Consider the following 22,299-nt stretch of genomic DNA (forward strand, 5'->3'; position numbering starts at 1 on the left):
GCACTGCTAAATGTTAACTCGCAGAAGGGGGCTACCCGTTAGGAGGTCAAGCCATTAATTAGGGCATGTCCCCAAAGACACTAATGTATTATAGAGCTGAGGCTTCCCCTGTGCGCAACCAGCATGGCTACACATACATCCACATACACACTAAGTGCATTCATATTTCATATGTTTGCCTAGAGCTTCTATTTCAAAGTCAAAATTGCCTGTTGAAATTGCCTGCCACCCTCCCTTGTACCTCCATCACGCAGTCAAAATTGCCTTCATCACTCCCGCCCTGTCCATCTCTCACACTTTTGATTCTGTTTCCTCTAAATTCTTGCTCTTCATCCTGCATGACATTAATGGCAGCAATTAGCTGACCAGCAGCAATGCAGAGCGGGAAATTATCTTTCCTCCCTCCAACATCCCTCTTTCCCCACTTAAATAGTGGTGTTAATTTCATTCAGTGTGATCGAGCTTCATTGGTTCGGTTTTTACCAGATCAGAGCTGTGAATTCTAACAGCTGTACACCTCTCAAAGTGTTTGTGAGTCAAAGTGCGCTAGCTGGTGTATTTGGAGAGAAAGCAGTGAGGCGAGTCCTGTGTTTATTAAAGGTGTGAGCACGCAAGCGATGACTCCGCATGCACAGCATCCGGTGAGTTCATGGCTAACTTCTGTATTAGTGTTTGTCCGCGGTGGTTCGAAACTGCTGCAGCATCTGCTGGTATATGTGTCTCATAACTGGACGGTCATTAAAACTTCCGAGTGGAACCCAGCCAATCAATTACTTTGATTAATCAATAAAATGCCCAGAGGAGATGGAAACACTAGCCATGCAGCAGGCTGGTGAAGAATCTCAATACAGCTGGAGTGGCATTTCTCCTCTCAAGCCCGCCTTGATTTTATTGACATTTGTGTGAAAAACTGTACACAGAGGAAATTCTTGCATAGCATCCTGCTAATCTTTCTGAAGCGAGAGGAATCCATATGAGGTGACGAGATAAGGAGACGCTTCAGACACATGCAGCCGCCTTATTCTTCGCCCCCTTTTCAGCTACTCCTCACTGGCAAAAACATGATTGGCACATGCAGGACTTTTTAATGCCAAGCCCATGGTTCAAAATCAATGCAAGGCGGTGGACTAAATGTTCACTTCAGGGAGAAAAAGATTAGGATACAGGGTAGCTATTAAAATGCACAGTGTAAGCTTTATCCTTCCCATAAAGCATTGCAACTCCCAGGGGAATTCATTCAACATGCACAGGAATAAACAGATAGAGGCACAAAGCTAAAACGCCAGTGTTGAGTCTTTATTGAACTTCCATGGTACAGAAAGACCACATTTTCTACAGGAATGCTACCAAAAATCACAAGACTGGATATCTGGAGGATTGCACGAGCCACGCATGATGTCACCAGCACTATGTCTGTGGTGGAAATGTGTGTAAGTGGAGGTGGGGTCATGTCTCAAAGCTGCTTAGAAAAGTTGCCAAACACAAACTGACATTTGGCCTTTGAAAGGTTCTATAAGACATCACTCACTGATAGATAAAATAGACATTTATAAATAATAGATTTGAAGCAACTCTAACAGGTTTTCTTACTGTATACATGCAGATTCATTGGAGAGACAGAAACGATGCTCCTTGACGTACTCTACTATCCTTTGGTGCACCCAGCACAGCCGATATACAGTGACTTGAGAATGATATGAAGGGAAATGATGCTGGTTTTGTTTTCCAGATTGAGCTACTTGGCTGTCAGGTGAGAAAACTCCTTTTTGTGGTAGCACCAGTCCTTTGATCACTCCTGCAGTTCACTGATGCTCGTTTCCATGAAGTCATAAATCTGCTGCAAACCATCCGTAACCTTTGGGAATCATTCATTTTCAGCAGGAATGCCTCCTCCATCCATTCATGTTCTGAATATTTTATCTCCTCCAGTGGAAGTACTCTTATGTTTAACACACCTCTACACAGTCCAGCAGGAACAAAGGGTGCCCACAAAGAGGTGAACGTCAGCCAGATAATTAAGAGAACAAATCATGAGGAAAAACCGAAACAAAACAGAGCGCTCAACACACTGCAGAGGAGAAAAGCCACACTATTTGCATTTGAGGCGCCCAAAGCGGGGAATAAACAGCAGTTTTTGGAGCGTGACATGTTAAACACATTGCCTGTTGGCTACAGCCATGCCAAACAGCTTTGTGAAATACCCCGTTCAGTGTTTGGAGATGCTGAGGATGGGTTTTTTAACCATTTACAAGCCAGATACAGGCTCACTAAACCAAGCTGAATTTGACTGGCATCTCATGAAAGAACAGCCGCTGGATTTAAATTACTACTGAACAGCTTCAGATGTGCAACTGAATCACTGGAAACAGTTGTGGAAGCACAGGTAGGGCATTTCAGGGGTAATGGGATGTTGCATGGCTGTTAAACTGTTTGTTTGTGAATTAGTCATGGCAGGTTGAAGCACACAGTGCGGTTGGGTAGCTTGGCAGTGCTCGGGGCCTTACAGGGGGATGGAAAACAAGGAGCAGGTTACAGTGACGCAGAGCCACATAAAAGAAATTTACACCGAGCACAGAGGAAGGAAGGAGAGAGGGACGGAAGGAAGGAAGGAAGAAAGGAAGGAAGGAAGGAGGGAGGGAAGGAGCAGCAGGGAGATGAGTTTGGGTTTTTTAGACCTCAGGGAAGCCGGGGATGTTTTGTGATGGCTGGATACCTGGGATCCCTGAATTAATTTCACAGTTTCAGAGAAAATAAAACGTGCTGTGGGCACACCCTCTGGTCACGTTGATGTTCCTCTTCAGGCCCCGTAGAAATGTTTACCATATGGAGAAACAGTCACCTCAGAGGTTCACGACTGGGATCCTGACACGGCAAGAGACACAGACAAGAAAAAGTGAGAGACGATGAAAGAGGGGAAAAAAGGGGAGTTTTGTGGGAAGCTCAGGAGCCCTGAAGATGGAGAGGATGGAGAGGGAAGGCAGATGTAGAGAGGAGAAGTGGAGCAGAGAGGCCTGGAGCTGGAAAAGTGGCATACACGCAAACGGAAAGCTGCATCAGAGGGGACTGAGAGGGCGGCGGGAAGAGGGGGGGGGCAGAGACGGAAGAGAACGAGAAAGAGGAGGAAGGTGGAGGAAAAGCTGAAGGGGGGGAGGAAGTGAGAGGGAGCAGTGGAGTACAGCACTATAATTATCCTGATTGAGATTAACTTTAAATACCCTCGAATAAAAGCATCATTTCATGGACGGCGGCTGGGCGCCTTTTCACAGAGCCACAATGAGTCATCTGGAGAGGGAGTTTAAAACACTGATACATCTTACAGCAGCACCAACACTCCAGGCCTGAATACTCCACAGAGAATAACACTACTGCCCAATTATGCTCCATGTATATCCTTGCAATGCACACAATAGAGGTAATAGGGCTGCTTCACACACACAAACACAAACACAAAGAAGCAAACGTGAATCCAGACACACATGTAGGAGCGGACTTTACTATTAGGCAAATAGGCAACTGCCTGGGGCCCCAACTAAAAGGGCCCCAAACAGCTATAGATTTATTATGATGTTTAAATATAAAAAATATTGAATTATGTTACTATTCTAAATCATTTTACATCAAAATAAATTACAAAAGCCCCCCAAAGCCCTTAAAAATATGTAACTGTATACTTTTACTTGTATTTAAAAGAAAAACATTGTATTACTAGGCCTACTACGTACTACTGGTTATGCTGCAGATTCATATTTTACTCACAAAATATAACAAATAAGATATGATGCATTATTATTCATTAAACTAAACATCGTGCTGATAATACCTCTCTTTCACTCTTCACTGAGTACAAATTTGAATGCAGGACTTTTGCAGTATTTTTACTGTCCAGTGTTAATAGTTTTGAGTACTTCTTCCACCACTGGTAATATAAACATTCCCAGTCAGAGGAAGGGTGAAAATAAAGCAAGACGGAGTTTGCCTATGGCCCCCAAACCACTAAATCCGCCCCTGCACACATGCACATCAGGCTCATAGATTTACACACACACACACACACTCTCGGGCAGACTGGTGAGGCGACTCATTACCTCTCCCTGTCGGTGAAGGAGGAGGAGGTGCTGTGCAGCGTCTGCCGGCTGTCCTCCGAAGCGAGGGAACGAGGGAGCGCGAGGGATAGGGGGGGGGCCACGCCACGGGAAAGCGGGGGCGGATGCTGGGAACAGCTGCGATCGTAACTGGGAGAGAGAGGGATAGTGAGACAGATAAACGGAGACGGAGGGGGGCACAGAGATGAGGAGAGGAGGATGAAAGGAGGAAAGAAATTGGGGGAAGACACATGGAAGAGGAAGAAAGAAAAAGATGAAGAGGGATGGAGGGTGAGGAAGAGAGGAAGAAAAAGCAAGAAAGAGGCATGGTGGAGGAAAAAAGAAAGAAGCAGACAGGAATGTAAAAAAGAAAAAGATGGGAATGAAGAGACACAAAGGGAAAGAGGGGGACAGGAATAGCAACAGAGATGAAAGTTGAAGTTTGACAAAGACAGATATTAATACAGTAGAAGGAGGGAGAGACAGCGAGGAGGAGGAGAAATGACAGACAGAGAAACAGATTTGGAGAAACAGAAGGAAGAGAAAAGACAGAGGGGAGGGAGGGGGGGCAGAGAAACAAAGTCAGAGAGCATCAAGAACAGCTGAGCCATTTAGCACACTGAATGGCTTAGTACACTCATTGGACTCATTAAAACACTGTCAGAGGGGATGGCGAGGCAGAGCGAGAAACGGGGAAGGAGATGTGGGATGAAGGAGGGAGGGAGGGATGGAGGGATACAACAAGGTGAAGAAATGGACAGAGAGACACATAACTGAGGTGATGTGCCAATACTTCAGTGAGGCGAGTGAGTTATGACGGAGGTACAGTCAAGAGTCACCGCTTTAGGCTCTTGAGAATGTTTCAATAAAGATATAATCAATACGTGCATGTGACAGTTTTATTAAAAAACTCAAGATACAAGAATAATGAATTGGTATTTGTTCCTTTGTGCATCTTAAATTTATATTTTTTTGAAATACACTGGCCATTATGTGTATTTCTTACAATGTGCACTGCACATATTGAGTATACAAGTATAACATATGTATGAGTGCATGTACAGTATATATATGAATGTATAAGTGTGAGTGAGTATGTACATATATGTACATATACTTTCTCTTCTTCTGTACTATTTTTTGGAAGGGAACACAAATACAGTATGTTATAACATCCAAGTGTATATTTATTATTGTCGAGGGTATTAAGTATAATTATTAATGTATGTATATTTATTGCTTCTCGTCACTTAAGCTTTGTATCATCGTTTTTTTCCCTTGTGCGTGTTATGTTTTGTTTGTCACTGTTCATGCATTGTCGGTTGTTTAAAAATATAATAAATAAAATAAGTGTCGCTGCAAAAGAATATTTCGATGCACAACAAAGCTGTTCTCACAGCCATAACAGCCATCGTGCACCCTCATCTCCCCTCAGTAACACCTGTCCTCTGCTGGCTGACTCCTCTCTTCTTCATCTCCGTAAATATATGTGCACACGCACACATTCACACAAAAACACAGCCACGCTTGATGCCATTAGCCACACTGACGATTTTAAGGCTGGGAAAATCACTGAGCACATATGCTGCTCTTCTATAATCATAATGAACTGGACGGTGGCCAATTTCCACTATAGGCTGTCATTTCGGTCCATCTGTAACCCCCCCATGTGTCTCCATCTAACACATGGCGTTATTTACACATTTATGACACTGAAGCACGTGCCAGTCTATAGCACCACAGAGAGACAGAGAGATGGAGAGGGGCTGCTGCCATGTCTCCAGTCTGACTCCCTGAAATTCACACTTTGTAAGGCCACTTTGGATCCACCAGCAGTGTGGGATTTCCTCCACGGCGGGGGCCCGGTGAAGTAAGTTATCGAAACAACAGCGAAGGCCAGTCTCAGGAACAGAGAGAAAAGGGGGCTTATCATGTATCAGCTCACGGCAAGCTGGAGGATTATCTGTGGATCTGCAGCCGGACTGGCAGAGCTAGGAGAGATAGGAGACTGCTGAGGGAGATAAGAGGAGTACCGGCTGTGCAAAGACGGCAGAGCTAGAGCAAGGCAATAACGATAAGTAAGAGCAGGGCCGACCCTAGCATATTTGGTACCCTAGACGAGCTCCACTCCAGGTGCCCCCCCTCCCACCACCCCAGCAATGGTTCATAAGACACAAACATGCCTTTTATTCATTCAAATATTTACTAAAACAAATCTAATTACAATTAGGCCTACAATATGTGACTAAAACAAATCATAATCAACAAAAAATACAAGAAAGACATGGAAAACTCACACAATGAAATCATAAATAGACAATATAGAACTTAAGTATAAATATAATTTAACAGAAATGTGCTTGTTTGGAAACATACAAAGTACACGTTAAAGATTCATGAATAATATTAAGTGTAGATAAGTGTAGATTCTTTTGAAACAATACATGACAGGCTAATTTAAAACTAAAACATATCAATGCAATGAAGGCTGCCGGTGCATTTGATAGCGGTGCTGGGAGCATGTTAAGCGCAGCTCGTTCCAGCAGATAGTGAAATTGGCTTGTTATATCATCAGTGCTCTAGTATGTTCTGGCTATGATGATCACTCAGTGAAGAACCTAAAGGAAGGAGGGGGGAGACACAGGTATTCAGAGAAAGAAAGAAAAAAAAAATCCCTAGGAGGCAACGGGGAAGGATGCCCAAGTGGGAAGTGGGAATGGGAGGGAGGTTTGGAGAGGGAAAGGCAGAGCAAAGAGATAATGTAAGAATGTGGGAGCAAAATTGAGATTAAGAGCAAGTGTGATAAAGGGATCTGAAGGAGAACAAATTATACAGATTCAGGCAATGAAATGAAAAATTATGATACAATAGAAATATGGGTAAGATGAGCAGATAAGAGAAATACAGTAAAGAGGAGAGGAGTTCAAGTGGATGAGATAAAAAAAAATGACATTGACAAAAGAAGAAAAAAAGAGAAGTGTGAAATGCAGGAGAAGAAGAGAGAGAAGTCCCGGCGGTCAAATAAACTAGGTATTATTGGTTTGATCAGCAAAGCGTGCAAGTGCTCCACTACATCACATAGATGAGTCCCCCATTCCCAGCTAATGACCATGTGAGCAAGAGAGCACTTCCCACAAGGCCCTGAAAACGTAACATATACAAAACCCCAAACCCTCTGTGTACATGCACCGGAAGGTTTAATGACCGGTGGGATGTTAAAACACATCGACACCAGTGAAGCCGTGTTATAGCTCAAGCCTGTAAGGAAAGAGATCTGTTTTTGCTTCTCAGCCTGTCCTAATGGCTATAGAGAATGTTTAATCATTGCAACTCTAATGGCACTAAATGGCACATCTGTGCCAATTGTGACTTTCAGGAACACAGGGTTCTTAATAAAGCCATTAGTAAGCAATTACTCAGCTCACACTTTAAGGGGGCAATATGTTACGTAATCATTGAACAACAGGCACACAGATCAACATGAACATGCGAAAACATCAACAACTATCAAATTCTCTTCTTCATTAATCCAACACACATCTGGTGCTAATATATAACTTTCCATATTTATCCATTTATGACTAAAACAGTTGAGTCTTCATCTTTCAGTACAAAATGTTTCAATCCATTTTTTTAAACACAGAATACTTCAGTCATTTAACACTTATAGATAGCTCTCACTAATTTCTAAGTTGATGGTGTTTTTGACCACTTAAAACAAAGCTGCTTGTGACCCCTGTTCACTGTTTGCATGTCTACAAGTTTTAACAAAGTCAACCAAAGGGTTTGATTAGTCCTTATCAGATTCTTTTAATACGTTCAAGATGTCTGAGAACAATTAATCAGTAATTCACATTCAAAAAAGCAAAGTCTGAAAAAGTAAATCTAACTGTGCAGCAGAATTTTTTTTCCAACTTTTCAATCTTGTTAATAATGTTGTGATCCCTTAGATTTATGTGACCCCTTATGTTGGTCCCCAACCCCCAGGTTGGGAAACTCTGTTCCCTGTAAATCTACAACTGACCTCAACACATTCCTGCTTTAATTAGAATACATGTTATTCTAAAAAAAAAAAAAAAGTTTCAGAGCAAATGTAATCCACAAGGTCTAAAAATAATATTCTCAGATCTGTCTCCTCATTTAACCCTATAAGATTTAAAGTGCCTGAAATCCATATTAAGGGAGGCGTCTTGTATTGAAGCTCACACTGGTCTGCACCTTGCTGTGTGTCTTATAATGAGAAATTGTCCAACCCATAACTTTTACCGTAAAAGCCCTGTCGCCTTTTAATTAGGAGAACTAATAATACCCTCCTGCTGTGGGGCAGCAACATTGATGTGACCATAAACACACACGCAAACACACACACACACACACACACACACAGTCGTGTTTCCATTACTTCAGAGGACATTACCTTGACTTACATTCATTTCCTGGAGACTTATCCTAACCTTAACCATAACCACCACATGCCTAACCCCAACCTTACCATAAGCCTAAACTAACCTTAACTTTAAACAAAGTCTTCACCCTAAAATTAATGTTTTACATTAAGGGGACTTGTTTTTGTCCCCATAAGGGAGGCAAGTCCCCACAACATGAGGAATACCTGGTCCACACACACACACACACAAACACACACACATATTTATAGAGGATCAACTTTTGGTTCCTACCAGAGTTTGGCTGTAATGACGACTGCCGTCAGGATCAGCAGCGAGGAGATGGTCACGGTAACGTAGAATTGAGGATCCACTGTAACACACACATACACACACACACACACTCATGCAGTTACTAATCTCAGAGCGTGACCATGTATAATTGTGTCCAGAACAAAAGAAGAAGAAATCAACTGGGCCAGCTGAACATGAAATTAGATGTGCAAGACTCTGGCCTCCAACTATAACACCAGTCCGATGACGTCTTCCCTGTATCTTGCAGTGTGACAGTGGCAAATTCCTCCCTGTGAGTGACGAGAACTTTATTAGGCATTCCCCGCCACAGACGCAGCCGGATGCACACAGCAGGGTGTCAGCCTTCACCCTGAAGACAGCCAGGGGAGGATTTAGTGATTTGGGAAGCCTCAGGCAAACACTGTCTTGCTTTATGTTCAACCATTCTCTAACTGGAAATGCGGTATAAGAAGTACTCAAAACTGTTTTGTTAAGTAAAATGATTAATATCGCACAGCAAAAATACTGTAAGAGTCCTGAATTCATATTTTTAATTAAAAGTGAAGAGTGGAAGAGAGTTATTATCCTCACAATGTACTTAAATGTACTTATGTTCAAAGGTGGAGCTTTTAATTATAAAATGCTGGACAGTTTAATCAATAATAATGCATTATATTTTATTTGTTATATTTTGTGATTAAAATCTGAACGTAACCAGGAACATTTATTTGTCAGTTAGATGTAGTAGTACAATGTATTCCTCTGAAGTTGAAGTATACAGTTACATATTTTTTAAGTGGTTTGGGAGCCTTTTGTAAGTTATTTTGTTGTATAAAGAGTTAGAACAGTAACATAATTCAATAGTTTTCGCATCTAAACATCATAATAAATCTATAGCTGTTTGGAGCCCCTTTAGTTGGGGTCCCCAGCCAGTTGCCTACCTTGCCTAACGTTGAAGTCCGCCCCTGGTGACAGCTAATTCCAAGGAGGACTCCTGGCATGTGTGTGTGTGTTCACATGGACTGTGTGGCTCGTGGCCACCTTTTTTCTAGAAATCCTTCATGTGCATCTCCTGATGCCCACCTTCCTCAGGCTCCGTCTCCTCCGCCTCTGTTCCTCCATCCTCCGTGCCCTCCTGGTTCCTGGACTCCAGCAGTGCCTCCTCTGGGGGCTGCATGCTTGCATCAGGATAAGGCCAGTCCTCGGACGTGGCGGTGCTGGCCTCCTGCTGGTTCCCGTACTGGTGCAGGGGCTCCGTTTCCTGGCTGGAAAGGAAGTGGTAGGTCTCATCCTCCAGAGGCTGCGTTGGTCCCCAGACCACCGCCCACAGAGGGGTGGGTGTGACCTGGGCTGTGACGGACAGCTGGACTGACAGGGCGTCCACCTGCTCCTCGCCCTCGCTGTCGTCACGGTTACAGGTGGAGGGCTGTGTCACCAGAGCAACCAGGAGGAGGGAGACGAGGGCAGTCAGTCGTGCGACAGGAGAGATGGAGCTGGAAGAGAGGTGGAGGAGAAAGAATGAGAGGTGGTGGAGTGACAGAGAAGTTAGCTGGGAAAATGTATTGTCCACAGGCGCCCTGCACAACCTCAACAGCTCAGACATTGATTCCCATGCCAGACATCACTCAGAATGACATTTCTTGCATCTGCAGCCCATACATCCCTACTTCACCTCTGAAGCTATTCATCTTACCATCTCTCCATCGCTTCGCTCTGTTCACTGAGACTCCGCTCCTCCGATCATCTCTCTCTGTAAGATAAGACAGAGGGGCAAGAGAGAAATAGAGAGAGGGAGAGAAAGGGGGAGGGTCCAGGTTTTTTTTCTTCTTTTATGTTGGCAGATAAAGAGCAAGTAAACAGAGAAACCAGCAATAGTATTGGCAGAATTCCAACTGTCACCTCTTTTAGAAAAAGCGTAACCAGACTCCCCTGGGCATTTAAATTTAATGCTCAATTATGCGCCACATGTTTTTTACAGAATGCACATCTGCATGCAAAAACACCCAAAAGTAAACGCTCACTGTCTGTCCTGCTCCCTCACACACATTTACAGTGCACACACCTGAGCACGGCACATTAATCATCATTAGAGGCGTCATGCACGGAGCCAATACTCTATATGGCACTTTGAGCAGAAAGAGGTAACTTCCTATCTACAACAGCCTAAATGCCACAGAAATGTCACTTAAAGACACACGAGCACTCCGGGAGACCGACAGATACAAACATGCACTCCGACACATATCAGTTATCATGCCTACCTCTGGCAGTGGAGAGAGGGAATGAGAGAGGGAGACAGAGAGAAAGGGGGAGATACAGAGAGCAAGAGAGAAAAAAAAAAGCATCGGTTGCCTTAGCGACTGAGACATGTAGAGTCTGCTAGAGTAAGAGAGGGGAGAGAGAGCGATGTAGGGAGGGCAAGAGACTGTTGGAAAGAGATTTAAATGCTAATTATGTGTTTTTTTTTTAAACAGGTTCAATTAAAGGGACGCAGAGGAAAAGAAATGAATTTGACGAGGCAAACAGAAATGATACTGAGGAAGACATTAATAAGCTCATTTTAGAGGCGGGAGGTTAAAAAAAAAAACAAACTCTTCAATTATTTTTTTACAAAAACTGCAAGGACACCCCAGAGAGGAAAGAGGCAGCAATACAGACAGCAAAGAGGAGGAGAAGGAGGAAGGAGAAAGGAGGGGAATAAAGATGGAATAAAATTTAATTTACATTAATTTGCACAGGTTGCACCGACAGAGCGGGCGATGAAATGTTGTTTCAAGAAGAAGCAGGGTCAGGTTGAAATAAAAAAAAAAAGACAACAAGAGATGCAAATTCTGGAGGTGAGAGTCACAGTGTGACAGCTTTATTGTATGTGAAAATAGTATTTACATAGAAAACAATCTGTCTATCACACACACACACACACATACATACACGTTCATATGCTCCCTCTCCGACACTGACACTCACTCTGTCACACTTCCACTCTCCTCCACCCTCCTTTGCTGTCACTGCGCTCCCTCCCTCTCATTTCCTCTTCTTCATGTCTGTGGGCCGCAGTGTCCTCAGCCCAGCATCTGCCGTGGGAAACCAGCGCTCACTGGAGAACGCAGCGGAGCCACGAGCCTGACCCTTCGTCCTCCGTGTTGCCAGACTGGCCGTCTTCTCCTTCATCTTTGTCATCGTCGTCCTCGTAGTCTAAGTTTAACAAGGAGGTCAGAAGAATTCGTCACGACACAAATCATCTAAAATTAACATGACAGTGTAATCTGTGATTCCACGCTTACTCATGAGGCGTGTGAGTCAGGAGATAAAGAAGTGAGGGTGTGTGAAACTGAGGTGTGTGTGTGTTTGTACCATCAGTCTCCTCGTCATCTTCTGTGTCCCCCTCTGACTCCAGCAAGGAGTCCAATCGACTGTCTCTCTTCGCTGTGACGTCACCCCTGTAATATTTACACCCACAGTAATAAAACACCTAATATCAATGGAAATGTGTGTCAAAATCAGTAAAATCTTTTAGCGCATTATACATCTCAGTATACCTTCAGGATGAGCTATACAGTTGACCTCAGCCAAAAAATAATGAATATGCAAATACGGAATATAATTGACCAGTTTAGACTGAAAACTTTATCACTGAGCAGTGTTGACGGGTATTGTGCACACCTCTGCTTCCCGGAGCTGGGGAGCTGCTCCCATACGAGGAGGTCACGACCTCCAGTGACCCACCGGTGGTCTCCACTCCCTGTGGTCCACGCTGCAAAGCAGAGGATTCTGGGAGCTTCCGGCCAGGTCAGAGAGGCCAGGTACCGACACTGAGGTAGAGAGAACACTGAGAGGGAGGAAGAGGGAGGCGAAGACAACAGGGGTCAACCGAGGAAAACAAAGTGGTTTCGATTTTGTCTTAAGTCTTTATTGTGCTTTCACGCTCTCAGAGTGAAGCGAGTAACTTCAGTTTGCACTTGGTTTACCCTGCGACTTACAATTTAGCGTGCTCTCTCCATTCGCCAGATCATAGCAGGAGCCAATTAAGAGGCCCGCCGTCTGGTGAACACAATCTGTTACCCCGGTGATGCTGCTGTGATTGGTCAGTCTGGACATTGTTCCTATGATAATTGGACAGATGTTAGATGGAAGGATTATGCAAATTCTCCTACATCTATTTTCCTTTTTTAATCTTTTTGTCTGTTTTTGACAGACACACTCTCACTGCAGAGCTTACCAGTCCTCCAGTGCAGGATCTTGAGCCAGGCTCGACCGTACGCCAGCAGCACTCGGTCACCCCGGGGGCTCAGGGTCAGACGCCCGCCGGGACCCCCTCCACAGCCCGTCACCTGGTCGCTCCAGTGATGCAGCAGCCTCAGGGGGTCTCGATCCGAACACCGGTTCTCCCACACAGACACCCCTCCCTCGGCCGAGCCGCTGAACACCAGCGGACCCTGAGACTGCAGAGGGCACAGGAGACACGGTTGTCATGGTGATATGAGTCTTTACCCAGTTTGCGTGTGTGTGTGTGTGTACATGTGTGTGGACAGAGATAGAGCAAAAGCGAGCAGCATGTATGTTTGTGTAAATGGAAGAGAAGAGTGTGTGAACAGTTTCAGAATGTACGCTTCTGAGCCGCTGTTGGTTATAAATGGATTGTGCGCTTTGCATGATAAACAACAAAGAGGATGACAATGATGCGCTACGCTTTAATGCTTTAGGCATATTTTGATGATTGCAAATTGAAAAAAATGTGCATATGCAGCTCTGGATTTCAATATTCATAAAAAGCCTTTTTTGCTGAAAATATGTACAGTATGCTCTGTAAAACTGGCCGAGCTCCACGGCTTACATCTCAACAAATATCTTTGATTTCCATTTGAAAGCAATAAACAAGAAAAGCTGTTTGATTTCTTGAGAACTGGCTTTTTACAAAACTAATAATCAAGTGTTATAAAACTACTTTAGACAGCTTTCTACAGAGAGAGAAACGTTGCTGTGTTTTTGCATCTTTCTTAAAAATTGGCTGGAAATGAAAACAGCTTGAGCATCGTCAGCGTTGACAGCATATCATGGCCGGTAGGTGAATGACCCACCCACCTGGATGGAGGTGACTGCTTCCCGATGAGCATTGATTGACTGGCAGTTTTCGAAAGTGTGCCAGCTCCAGGCTTGAACTTTTCCCCCGTCTGAGGAGTGACAGAGCGTGAGGTTAATATGTGCTGACAGGCGGCTGGCCTCCATCTCTCTGATGCAGCCCGATAACCCTCCGCTACACTCACTAACTCACTGGCAGATGATGCCGCTGGGTGAGATTCTGCCTACATATTAGTAAAGACATGACGCATTCTTACGAGAGTGAATGTACATGTCTGCTCTAAAGCACATATAGAAATAGATATCAGATACAAATGTGATGCAACAAATTCGTGCTCCAGTTACTTTGTCCACTGTGTCACTAGCTCTTAGTTTTCCCACACAAATGCACAAAAACACACCTGAACCAGTGATGATGTAGCCGTCGTCCTCTGGCACAAAGCAGAGAGAGGTCACAGCGTTGAACGTGTAGATAGACTTAACACACTGCCCTAAAGGTAACAGCAAAGTACTAATTTAATTGACAGGACACAGACCACCAGTCACACGGGCTTACATTGATTACGATGCACAAACACACACAGAAACGCGTTTACCAGACAGAGCCCTGAGGCTCTTTCTACCTTAATATATATATATGTATATCTGCATGTGCATGTTTGTGTGGTTTAGCATACCAATGCTCAGGGCCCAGATCTTCACATAGCAGTCTGCAGAGCCACTCAAAATAAACCTCTCCTTGTCGGACAAAGACAGGGACCAAGCTGGCAGGAGGGCAAACACAGACAAAAGAGCGAGAGAGGACAGAAGAAGAAGAGGAGGAGGAGGAGGAGGAGGGAAAAGGAATCAGAAAAGGAGAGAGAAAGAGACATGAAGACAAAAACATCAAGCAGAGAGGAAGATGTAAATAAGTGATGATGTACAAAATTTAAAAAAAGAAACTCAGAATACACGATTTATCAAAAGAAATCATCAAATAATTAGTCTGATGAACACAGTGTGACTTATAGCTTGACGGAGCTGCATCATTTATGCCGTGCGCTCCTCGACTCGGTATTTTAAATTGAGGAAGCAGGTGGGGAGGGAGTGTAGGAGGCGAGCCCGGAGAGGCCTTTGGAGTTCAAGTGATTGAAGGCTGCCTGCTTCAGACAGACAGTGAACTCTCTTAAGTGTCTGCTGTGGTTATCTCTCACCGGGGATGATCTGATGAACTGCTCTTATAATTACCAGACCTGAGGACACAGGCATTACTCAGCTCTAGTCGGTGCACATGTGGGATGTGGATGTGTGTGCGTGTGCGTGTCCTCACCCAGCCTCTTGCAGTACTCAGGGGGAGGGGCAGACAGACAGGTGACCCCACCAGTGTGACCCCCCAGGTTCTTGTGCTCCGTTGCTGTGGGAACATGCCACACCTTCACTGTCGTATCTCGGCTGGGAGGAGAGAGGGAGAGAAAGAGAGAGAGAGAGAGAGAGAGAGAGTGATTGGACAGAGTGAGAAACATAGGATCCAGGAGGATGTAGAGGGAGTTAAAATGAGTGCGAGAAGGCAACGAAAACAAGCAAAGTTAAAAGGCGTTCGACATAAACCACAGGAGATTTGAGAGGAGCGATCAGGGCGGGGGAAGAAAAAACAAATACATGTCAGACAGCGAGGGAGCGAGAGCGGGAGCGTATTAAGTGATAAATTAGGTGAAATGTTCACTTTGCACATCCATTATGCAAATTAGGGCTCCTTCAGCTTTACCTTCCAGAAACCACCAGGTTGTCAACGGCAACCACACAGGTGACAATGTCATTGTGACCCTCCAACAGCCTCAAGCGGAACTTTGCCTTCTCCCAAGATGCTTTGAGGGATGTAAATTCAGCATCTGTAAAAAAAAAAAAAAAAAAAAAAAAAAAAAACAGAAAAGAAATGATTTGTGCAATTAGCAGTGTTGACTCATCAGCACCCCAGCTTGTTAATCTAGAGAGTTCTTCAATATGGATTAGTCTGCCGCTGTGAAGCGTGGGGCTAATTTAGCTCCAAGGATGCAAAACGTGGGTCCTGTTTTCAGGGAAGCAAATGCAGCCTGTTGTTTTTAATACAGGCAGCCACAAGAGCTTGTTAGGACTCCTCGGGCAATACATGAATAATCTGATTTTAGATAATAATCGCAAATCAGGGCACTGAATTGTATTTTTAACTGCCTACAATAAACTGTAACAACACTCTTCTCTTCAGCCACTTTTCCTAATTACCCCACCTTCTTGTCGCAGTCGCTGCTCCTTGTCAGATTCTGTTCGGGCTGGACAGTCTCCTGACACATCTCGGCAGCGATCTGACACCTTGGCCGACTCTATCGTTTCCCGCTGTCTGTGTATCTCTGCTCCCCCTTCTGTGTCCCTCTGCCTGGCAGCCGGCGCTGGTGTTGCTTGAGCTTTGGACTCCTCTTCTCCCTTAAGGATCTTGGAGGCTGGAGGCGTTTGTGATGGAAGGGCCTCGGGGGCATCGTCCCTGTGCCGGTGCAGAAAGCAAGAGCTGAATGAATAATCAAGATGCACACAGCATCCTTTGTGACAGCTAGCATACCTGTAGAGTCCCACACAAACACTACTTGTTAATGAGCACCTAGTCTGTGTATTAGGAGGAATACATTTCATTTAATTTGATGTATACATCCAAACATGCCAATTTCACTTAATCTGCACAACAACCCCAGGGCCTTTAATAGGGAGGATGGCATCCCTGAGTGATGTTTACATGACACATTATGAACAGTAGAAAGTTCCATTTTCTTAAAGCGTGACAGTATTTGACCTCCAGTGTGTTTGGATAGACATACAAAAAAGATCAAAGGCTTCAAAGTGAATGTTGTTGCTTTTGAAGAATTATGCTTCTCTCCATCTGCCCCCTCTTGCTGGTACCTCTCCCTCACTTCCTTACACTTGTCTTTTCATCTTCTCCTTTTTTCCGTCTCCCACAATCCCCAGAGTTTGCTGCGGGCCAGAAAGCTGCAGCTGAAGCTCAGCCAATCTGGAACGCAGCTCCGCCTTCCTTGAGATCTGAGAGGGAGGAAGACACGAGATTGGTTGTAAACCAAGCTACTAAATCCACAAGTTGTTTATATGCACAACCAACATACTCTGCCTGTCTCGATTTATCACATCGCAACTCTCAAGCTACGCCGTATTCCTGTCTGATTGTGAGTTATGAAATATGCATGAATGAGCAAATTAGGCATGTCAACTTGATATCAAGTGGCTGTTTCCTGCGTTAAAGAAGCACTCCACCTATTTTTACACATAAAGGTCAGTTTACTCATTATGAGGAGTACTACACAGCCTATGAAAAACAGCTGTTTAATCTTAAAAAAAAAAAAAAACAATTACAGAAAAAACAATCTTAAAAATAATTCAAGGTATTCTCAGTTTGGACTTGGAGACAACACATTTTTAACAGAAACCGGAGACGTGGAGTTTGACAGATATTTACCATAGAGGGAGTGTCTAACACACAACAAAAGACATCACTGAATTGCATTGTGGGACATGTAGGATGCAGTGTTTTTGGAGCTTGGCCCAATTTAGGGACTGACTGTCAGGGTATCGCAGCCTGTGCTGCTTTGATTTTGATCATTAAAAAATCTGTCTCTCATGAGAAGTGGTGGCAGATCTTTTATTTAACGATCCCCTCCAGACATGTATTAAGACATAAAAAACTACTCTGATTGGAACAATGAAGTGTGTCTGATATGTTTTTTCCAGAAAAAAAAAGTTAAATTATCTTTTTAAAATCCTTAAAACTACATCTCCTCCTTCTCCCACATTGAAAAAAATCTAGAATCTATGAATATGCAAATATATTTAATTTCAGAAGTTGAACTGCTGAACACAAGACGTCTTCTACTTCACTGTAAAGTTCATTCTCAGTGTTTGTGCACTGGAGGCTTCAAGTTTCCACATCACACTTGTGTAAGTTGAATATTGGACCAAGATTGGCTTCAAAACCAGTTGTAATGTCACAAATCCTGCTCATAGGCCTTAATCCCTTCAAATCTGATTCTCAGTGAGCAGACAGAAACTTTCAGCAGATGAATGTGAAAACCTACATCCAACTGTAGGAACAAGAAGCCAATCCTGGTCCAATATTCAACTTATACAAGTGTGATGTGGAAACTTGAAGGCTCCAGTGCACAAACACTGAGAATGAACTTTACAGTGAAGTAGAAGACGTCTTGTGTCCAACAGTTCAACTTCTGAAATTAAATATATTTGCATATTCATAGATCCTGGAATGTTTAATTAGGGAGATGGAGGAGATGAAATTAAGGATTTTAAAAAGATAATTGAACTTTTCTTGTGGAAAAACCACATCAGACACAATTATTACACAATTATTATTCAAAGTAGCGTATTTCACACATTAAAGCATGTCTGGGGGGATCTTCAACAATAACATGATCCATTGTCAGCTAACAGAAATGTGACTTTTTGTTTTTATTTTACAGTATTTTAAGAGTTATTTTGTGTTCTGGTTAGTTGCTTGTTTGTTAATGTTGTACTGTTAGTTCAGACTGAGAAAAAGCTGCTTATTCTGACCCACAAAATAATCATTCTGGGTACCGAACCATTAGCGTAAATGTGCGGGACAACACTGTATGCATTTATTTTCCTGTTTCCAGTTAGGGGATGTAAGGAAAGTTCAAATACTGTTGTAGGGCACAGCCATAACTTATAAAATTCAGATACTGCTTTCCTGAAGTAATTATTTTTATATGATGCATTCTTCTCAAAGTGTGAGTTTCTGATCTACTGAATTCCCGCAGAAAAAAAAAAGTCAAATTATTCATCCCATCAGTATTATGAATTCATTTTAATCACACATTTTTCTTCTTCATGATATTCACACTGTTATTTCAAGTTTAAGAAGCCTTACTTCAAAACTTTGTATATACCAGCAGTGTTAAAATGTTATCTTTATTAAACCATGAGCTTTCAAACTATGTGCCAAATCTGATACTCAGAGGGTGTGTTTTGTGCATGAATATGAAGCTGTACACTTCAGGCTGTCTTTCAACCTGTGTGTCATTATTCAAGATACTGAAGATGAATATTTATTCTTATTCATTTAAATTAAACCCATGTCTGTGTTGTAGTGAAGTCTGAGGTGCAGTCATAACCTGCTGTTACACCTGAGGGAAATCTATTCAGGATTTCACAGAGTCACACTGGTCACACACAGAGCACAGCTTAAAAAAAAAAAAAAAAAGATAAAGTGTTCCTGTACCTTGTGTCTCTCCTCTGGGGTAAGACTGATTTTTATTTCCAGATTCCCAATCTGCCTTAACTTCTTCTGCAGCTTCCTCACCTCCCCCATTTGCAGCTCTGAGCTTGTCTAAAGCAACGCAGGTTAACTTTACACTGCTGAACTTTCTGACTGAGGCTCAACTAGACAGAAAGTGTCAAAGAAACAACATTAAATGGGCTGCAGAGGTGTAAATAAAGAAATGGGTCGGCGGTGTGTGTGAGACGTGTCGCCGGATGTTGACGATTACAGTCGGTGTGTATATCTGTCCTCGCAGCGACATCCTGTGGACTGTTAAACAACTGCCTTAAAACTGTTAATAAGAAATATAACGACTGTGCATTTACCGTCTCCAGAGATATTAATTTCAGCAGACCTCACAGTGTGTGACATGTTTGATATTACATGCAGTTATTTCAGAAAGCAGCAGCTAAAAATCAGTCTGACAACAGGAAGGGCAAGAGCATAGTGAAGCTGTGCTGCATTCAAGTGCTCCTCCTTCAGCTTGTATTTCTGAGCTCCCAAATCAGAAATGAGCCCACAGACTGGAATATGACATATCTTGCTGCCCAATATGTATCAGCATGCCACAACCTGAGGGACAGTGAATGACCCACACACCACACACGGCACAGGCATGCATTCATACATACACACACACACCCATATCAGACCATGGTCACTTTTGGGGACATTACATAGACTTACATTCACTTTCTGGAGACTTACCCTAACCCTAAACATAACCACTGACCCAAAAATCATCTTTTTCCCAATTGGACAAGCTGTCCCCAATTAACTGGTCCTAAATCTTGAAATTTGTCCCCAAAAGTAGCCTATGACAGACTACATCTCTCTCTCTCTCTCTCTCTCTCTCTCTCTCTCTCTCTCTCTCTCTCTCTCTCTCTCTTTCTCTCTCTCTCTCACACACACACACACACACACACACACACACACACACACACACACACACACACACACACACACGCACTTAATATAATTAATATATATACGAATCATAATGTTGTGTTAATGTTCAGATTGTTGTTATTTTGTACTCTCAAAACATTTGGACATATTGTATTTTGATGTTTTTGTCAATGTTGTTCTTGAAACCTTCATGCCAATAAAGAACATTGAATTGAATTGAACTGAATTCAATTGACTAGATACCCATATATTGTATTGAGTGCTGACCCTGATAACGATATTTCAGAGTTAGATACAATCAGATTTATCAGTTGGACTCTAAGAACAATCCATGAATTAAATTTGTGAATGAAAATCAATAAAATACCTCACTAATGAGGTTTTATGTCAGATATTAAGTGCTGCAAAGCTTATTTGCACCACAGCAGCAAAGCAAAGAGGAGAAAAGGTCTAAGGAAAGTTATTTATACTAAAAAAAAAAATCAAACACTTACACACATATTGTGTACTTAACTAAACATTATGTAGTGTAAGAAGACATACACTACACAATTCTATATCCATAAACAATGAAAAATTTAAGGTGAACTATTCAAGTCATTTTAATCATAGAACATATTAAAAAAATAAACAAATGCTGACAAAAGTGCTTTACAAGCAGATGACAAATACACAAAAATAATAATGAAAATAAATCAGTAAAGGCATGAAAATGATGAAAAGTATGGATGAAAGTATAAAAATACAATAAGCATGTTGTACAGAGAACTATGCATAATTTAAAAAAAAAAAAACACTGTCATGTCATCATAAAGACAATTAAAAAGCAAAAGGAAAGAGATGTTAACTGGGAAAGTGTGGAATGAAGAGGAGTAACTGGTCAACAATTTAATGTTATTTAAAGTCAACAGGAAACAAAGACAGTTGGAGGAACCAGCGAGTCAACAGGAGCTCATCTAAATGCCCCCAGGGGTCCAACTAGCAGGCCCGTTTGTGGTGTGAGGAAGACATGGAGGCAATAACATGAAGTTATTTATTTGAGTGAATCAATAAAACAAATTAAAGCATTTTAGGTTAATTGGTAATTTGAGGATACAAATTACTAAACTGAGGGAATAAAATGTGTGTTGACCACACAAATGAGTAATGTGAGTAAATAATTTGAGATTCAAGATTCGGTCTGAATGAGCAAAAATATGTTGTTCTTTCTGACTTTATGTGAATGAAAATACACAAATTGTTGCACCCTTTTCCCATTTGAAATAGGTAAACTGAACAAATTTCACCATCCAGGTCACAAAAGCAATGTCTGGAGGGAATAAGAGCCATTTTCTAAACTTTTTAGGCATAAGCAAGTAGAAAATAACACTTACTATCCAGGAACAACAAACAAGTAAAAATTTATTACACAGTGTAATTCTCAAAGTTTTTCCAAAATGTGATACTATCAGGACAACCACAGAATAAATGAGTCTTTCAGAAAGTACATTTGTTATTGACATTTTAAACTATTTTTTTAATTAACAAAAAAAGGTAATATACAAACATTCAGGTTAACAGTAGGAGCACATACAAATCAGATTTAAATAACATAAATACATATGAAGAACATAAAATGAAAATATTAAAAGACAGTTACATAGAATAAAATAACATATATACAAAATATAAACATTCAGTCAGAGGTTTCAGGGGAAAGGTTCTATAATGTTTCAATAGCTTATTGTTTTTTGTTGTTTAATAAGCTAATATAAGAGTGATTTAAGTAGAGAATTTAGTTCTAAGAGAAAATGTGAAATCTTGTGATTTAATAAAATGATGAATAAAAAACTTTGCATACAGAATAATGAAATCAGATATTCAAGAGCGCCATCATCTGGATTATCATAGTAACAAATAATTAACCAAATCACACATTTAAGCTATTCTATGTGATCTCCTTTTGATAACTAATGTAATAACTAATGTAATATTAGATATTAGATATAATATTAATATATTATATTATTATTTTATATAGAGTTATATATTGTCATGTAATTAATGTCATCTGAAAGAAAGCAGATTTTTATTATTTTAGGAAAGTTATTGTTAATTTGTATATTGTGTAAAACTAAAATAAATACTTTTCTTTAATACAAATTGCAGCTTCTATCTCAAGTACAATCTTTCCACAAAGCCTACAAAATGACTAACAGAGGCCTCCCACCCCTGACAGTGTGTGATACTTTAAATTAGGACCCAT

General features: G+C 41.9%; 2 protein-coding genes across 3 annotated transcripts; both read right to left on the bottom strand.

Moving 5' to 3' along the window:
- Nucleotides 1-1,275: 1,275 nt before the first annotated feature.
- Nucleotides 1,276-11,817, bottom strand: LOC122988069 (PILR alpha associated neural protein). Of its 2 annotated transcripts, XM_044360231.1 has the most exons (6): nt 11,729-11,817; nt 10,455-10,511; nt 9,845-10,254; nt 8,762-8,840; nt 4,086-4,232; nt 1,276-2,862 (listed from the first exon to the last, which is right to left on the bottom strand). In XM_044360231.1, the coding sequence occupies exons 2-6, from the start codon at nt 10,463-10,465 to the stop codon at nt 2,841-2,843; spliced, it is 669 nt and encodes a 222-aa protein (XP_044216166.1). In that variant the 5' UTR covers nt 10,466-10,511; nt 11,729-11,817; the 3' UTR covers nt 1,276-2,840. The 2 variants fall into 2 exon arrangements, with proteins under 2 accessions (XP_044216166.1, XP_044216167.1); XM_044360232.1 differs by lacking the exons at nt 1,276-2,862; nt 4,086-4,232 and adding an exon at nt 6,448-6,700.
- Nucleotides 11,591-19,576, bottom strand: si:ch211-154o6.3 (uncharacterized protein LOC563854 homolog). Its single transcript, XM_044360133.1, has 13 exons — nt 19,107-19,576; nt 16,764-16,882; nt 16,084-16,334; nt 15,585-15,708; nt 15,150-15,271; nt 14,518-14,604; nt 14,242-14,331; nt 13,844-13,932; nt 12,981-13,203; nt 12,742-12,864; nt 12,425-12,590; nt 12,116-12,201; nt 11,591-11,956 (listed from the first exon to the last, which is right to left on the bottom strand). Exons 1-13 carry the CDS (start codon nt 19,194-19,196, stop codon nt 11,856-11,858), a joined length of 1,671 nt encoding a protein of 556 aa, XP_044216068.1. The 5' UTR covers nt 19,197-19,576; the 3' UTR covers nt 11,591-11,855.
- Nucleotides 19,577-22,299: the final 2,723 nt, after the last annotated feature.

Source organism: Thunnus albacares, chromosome 8 (assembly GCF_914725855.1).
Source record: "Thunnus albacares chromosome 8, fThuAlb1.1, whole genome shotgun sequence".
NCBI classification, from domain to species: domain Eukaryota; kingdom Metazoa; phylum Chordata; class Actinopteri; order Scombriformes; family Scombridae; genus Thunnus; species Thunnus albacares.